Genomic DNA, 4626 nt, shown 5'->3' with positions numbered 1-4626 from the left:
AAGACAATAGAGAAACTGACCTTGTCTCACTAAATTCAACCACTTTCCATAATAAAATACTAACAAATAAAGTTTTTAAAATAATTATATTCAACCATTAAAGAATATTTCCTCAAGTTAACTTCTAGTTAACAAATTCGTGGTTTAAGCTTTTATTTTATTTAAGAAAGGAATGTAAAATAAAACCTATTGTTTCATTGAAAAACTTATTGTTTCATTTAAAAAGATCATTTGGTAGATCTATCTCTACTCTTTCAGAAAACATCTTAAAGATCAATTTCCATGAGTGACCATATTGAGAGTTGAAACACCCTATATTGAGTCATCCTAATCTAAACTTATACAATAAGCTTGGAGAGGCAAGGAAAATTCTTTAATGGTATAAATTATTGACTGTACATTCCAATGTAACTTGTACAGTATAAATATTGGATAATTGTTCCCCTAGACTGAGTAAATAAAGGGCCCCTGGCCCTATGCCTATGGTCTACAAGATAATGATCTATTGTCAGGGACCCACCCCCTTGTATACTAAGAATAAAATCATAATTATGAGTGATTTATTGATAAATCTCCATAGAGATGATATGCTAAAGCAGTATAATGCTAATGCAGTATATATGAGTATTGCTGAAAGCACAGTCTAATTCACTAACATCAACTCTTATTATAGCAAATACCACCATTATTAAAGTTTCACCAAGAACCACTGAGAAGGATTGTTATGTAATGATGCCTCCCGTTACCAGGAGTTTTAGAGAACGCAAAAGCTTCGGTAAGTTAAAATATTTGGTGAGGGAGAACCTTAGCTGTGATTTAGGCCAGAAGCCAGTGATGGTTGTTAAATTATCTATATCAATGTATTGTTTTTGTATATTAGAGCTTTAGCCACAGCTCAGGTAGGTTGGTCTGCACCGAGCCCCACAGTTTCAATTCCTTGTTTAACTAGTGGGTCTTTGGCTTTATACCTACTTTAGAATTTACTTGTTGACCAATTTAACAGCTAATTGATCAAACTTCCCTCAACTTGAAAATCAGGATATTAAGCAGAAATGTACCAAAATGTCAATTTTTTGTCCGAATATGCTGGTTTTTATAAATGAGTTATGTGTTCACATATTGTTTAAGCTGCTAACAGTGCCTTCAATTAGTTAAACGCTAACATTTCCACCACCCAACAGCCAGCAGGAAGCGAGAAGTAGATGACATCCGTATGAAACACCCCAACAAGACTCCAGTCATCGTGGAGCGCTACAAACACGAGAAGAACCTGCCAATCCTGGACAAGACCAAGTTCCTGGTACCAGAGGAGCTCACTATGGGACAACTTATCTCCATCATCAGGTGATTGCATGATTGTAGTATCGTTAATTGTTTTATGAATTTGCAATGCAGACATGATCATTAGATGAAATTATGTAATACGTTGTGGATGGTATTACTCCAGATAAAAGAAAATCGTCGGTTAGTTAAGACCAGGGCTAGGAAGGGCCCAGTGTCTCGTTCCAGTGACCTGTCAAAATTAAGTTAAAAATTCGTGCATCTTCGTTCAGCTTAGTTTGCAAAAGGGTACGGCACCGGGAATTCCCAGGCGGTCACCCATCCAAGTACTAACCCGGCCTGCAGTTGCTTAATTTCCCAGATCGAACGAGATGGGGTGTATTCAAGCGAGTATGGCCGTATCCGACATCATTGAAATTTAAGCCTTTATATTTACATTGGTCTGTATTCTGTACATAAATATTTTGATATAAATGTATCATGATTTTACGTTTAAAATGTTATTTATAATACGTTAAACCTGATTGATTAAAATTTTATGTGGACATTTTTAACAGTTCGTTGTTTCCCCGCAAATCTAATTTACCAATCGTGAGGTTGCAGCTGTCTACTCCTAAGTTGTTTGTTTTAATCAGAAACACAGACAGACATTAACACATAAGTTACAGTGGTATTTCCTTGTTACGCTCACTTATATATTAGTGTGTTAGCATTGCTGTATTGGCAACGAGAATATACATTGATATCATGTCAATTACTGGATACTTGTCGGTATTATCTTGATAAAATCATATAATCTAGTTTATAGAAATGTGAGAAATGTTGGATATGAAGATTGGACTTGCTGAAATAGTATAATTATAGTAAAGCGTTTACGTTTGGCAGTGTTGTTGAAACTGAGAATGTAGAAGTATGTGCTGTGTCCCACACTCATGAGTAACAAGTGTAAAATGTACTCGAATTTATTTATAGTGCACTTTTCAGTTCTCATGGACCTACATTTTTTCTATGTCTTTAAATATTTCTCAAACATTGATAACTAAGATGATTTAAGAAATGTGACCTTAACAATACCACGTCACAATATCTTGTCCATTTATATGTGATCATTGACATTATTGTGTGTAATCGAAGTGTAATTACAACTGAGAAGTTATTCAGTCAGAGAATCTCCTGTGAGGTGAAATAACACAGAAGGGGCCATTTTGAAGCGGATAGAAAACTTTTGACTCAGCTAAAAATAGGGCCCTTCAGGTTTTAAGTCAATTTGCTTCACAGATAATATTCAGTAACGTGAGACACAAGTAATAATCTCATAACTGATAATTTGTGACAAATATAGTACATAACGCTACACTCCGCGTGTGTGTGTGTGTGCGTGTGCAGTAATTGGCAGTGTACGAAAATAGTAACACCATATTATGTGTCGTGTGTGCGTATGTCATGTGTAATGTGTGTGTGTCATGTGTAATGTGCGCGTTTCACGTTTGTGTCCTATTGGCGTGGGTGTTTAGTTATGGAATGAAATTCCCCGTTGAGACGTACATATATAATCACTATCATTCCAATCACGAAGAATTTTTTTTTCTGGGACGATGTATACTGTTAATAGTACATACTTGAATTACTTATGCTATGTAATTAAATAATAACCCTGAAGGTTAAACCTACTAACCTCGGAAATATAATTTCCTTACCAAATTAAGCTGGGGCTAGTCAAATAAGGGTATCTAGAATCATGACCCTTAGTTTCTTAATTTCCCTCTCCAACTTCCTCTGGGCTCTGGTTTGGGGCTGACATCTCCCAATGGTCCATATTTCGTGATTTATAATTTGACTGGAATTGAAGGGAACTGGAACCGTGCCAAACTACCGAGTTAAATGTTTCAGTATTATTATTGATTCCTGCGTAACAATGTTGTGATTTAAGCACTACAGTCACAATAGCGTTTCTATTTACATGATGCCCTGGATATATTATGTGTGTACAATTAATTGGGGGAACATTCCGGAAAGCAAAATTCAGTGCTCAATGCGGCCCAGGTCTCAACTAGACTCTTGGACCTCGGCCTTTAGGCTTTATGAATATTCTAACAGTTTAGCTAGTAGCATATATAATGTGTTTGTTTGCTTGTTTGTTTCCAGAGAGGTATACCGTAAAGAAGAAGGTAGATAATTTGTACATTAGATTATTAATTTCTTAGAAAACTACACCAAGTTTCGATTTTTCTTATCTTTCCTAAACAAATTAAATACTCTGACTCTATTAAATTTTCAATTTATATGATTAAGAGATAACTCTATGCTATGGACTTTATTAAGTTATATTGAATAAATCTGTCCGGTCTTTTAATTATAATGATTAAGATTTAAGAGATTATTCTATAAAGGGAGATTACTACGCTAACTTAATTTAGTTATGTATTATAGAATAAATAAAAGGTTTCTTAAAAGATTCGTAAAATAAAAGTTGATAGCTTTTAGCTTTAGCATAGCGTAGCTTCGTGCTTTTAATATCAAGGTCAGAATCTTTGAGTTTATAAAACTGAATGATGTTGTCGACTAAAAACACTTTAAACATTCAAGCAATAGGGTTGGTTCCCAGACGACGAGCGTCACGTGATCCAGCTATCATGTCACGTGGTGCCCACCTGGCGTCGAGAGTCTGGGATCAGTTTCTCAATAACATGTCACAATAAAATTGCTGCAACTGCACTATAAATGCCACTTATGCAATAAATGAAATATTAGACACAACGTCAAACAATCCAATCACGTACAGAGTATAACAGACCACATATTTAAAATTAACAAAAATATTTCAGGCGCCGGCTAACTCTGCGACCGGACCAAGCGTTCTTCCTGCTAGTAAACCAGAAAACCGTAGCAACCTTGACGCTGACAATGAGTGAGGTTTATCAAAACGAGAAAGATGAGGACGGTTTTGTGTACATGACCTATGCTTCACAAGAGATGTTCGGTTAAAAAGAGTGAAGGTGTCGTTTCTTCGTGATGTTATCTTTCGGATTGTGGTGCTTCCTGTTGCTCTTCAAGCTTGGACATGTGATGTAGTAGAATGTATTATATTATTTTGGGGTTGAATGACATAGACATTTCAGTGATTTTTCAATTGGAGTGTCCAGGCTTGAGAGCTTAGAATTTAAAGAAACTTTGTAGAAGTTTTTCTCTTCTATACTGTGTTAAATGAAAAACGATTAAAAAAACAATACTTACATTTTAATTCTACGTGTACTATTCACATGACTTTATCGTATAAAATATGCCAGAAAAATTATAAAACGTAAAATATCATTATAATTTCTTCGTGATTTAAAAACTGAATTG

The 4626-nt window shown here is 35.0% G+C and overlaps 1 protein-coding gene and 1 pseudogene across 1 annotated transcript; one reads left to right on the top strand and one right to left on the bottom strand.

Annotated features, from left to right (window-relative positions):
- The first annotated feature begins 672 nt into the window (after positions 1–672).
- Positions 673–4620, top strand: LOC134825844 (microtubule-associated proteins 1A/1B light chain 3A-like). Its single transcript, XM_063838037.1, has 3 exons — positions 673–775; positions 1182–1344; positions 4107–4620. Exons 1-3 carry the CDS (start codon positions 730–732, stop codon positions 4264–4266), a joined length of 369 nt encoding a protein of 122 aa, XP_063694107.1. The 5' UTR covers positions 673–729; the 3' UTR covers positions 4267–4620.
- On the bottom strand, positions 1567–1685 carry LOC134825845 (5S ribosomal RNA; annotated as a pseudogene).
- Positions 4621–4626: the final 6 nt, after the last annotated feature.

Source organism: Bolinopsis microptera, unplaced genomic scaffold, assembly GCF_026151205.1.
Source record: "Bolinopsis microptera isolate Bmic1 unplaced genomic scaffold, MBARI_Bmic_1.0 sca153, whole genome shotgun sequence".
Classification (NCBI taxonomy): Eukaryota; Metazoa; Ctenophora; class Tentaculata; order Lobata; family Bolinopsidae; genus Bolinopsis; species Bolinopsis microptera.
This window is presented reverse-complemented; position numbering and strand designations above follow the sequence as displayed.

What these genes read in the sequence shown, in the direction of transcription:
- LOC134825844 (XM_063838037.1), top strand. Translation starts at nt 730, where the DNA reads ATGATGCCTCCCGTTACCAGGAGTTTTAGAGAACGCAAAAGCTTCG. An exon ending in TAGAGAACGCAAAAGCTTCG is followed by an intron (nt 776 to 1,181) that starts GTAAGTTAAAAT and finishes ACCACCCAACAG; the next exon opens with CCAGCAGGAAGCGAGAAGTA. An exon ending in CAACTTATCTCCATCATCAG is followed by an intron (nt 1,345 to 4,106) that starts GTGATTGCATGA and finishes AAAATATTTCAG; the next exon opens with GCGCCGGCTAACTCTGCGAC.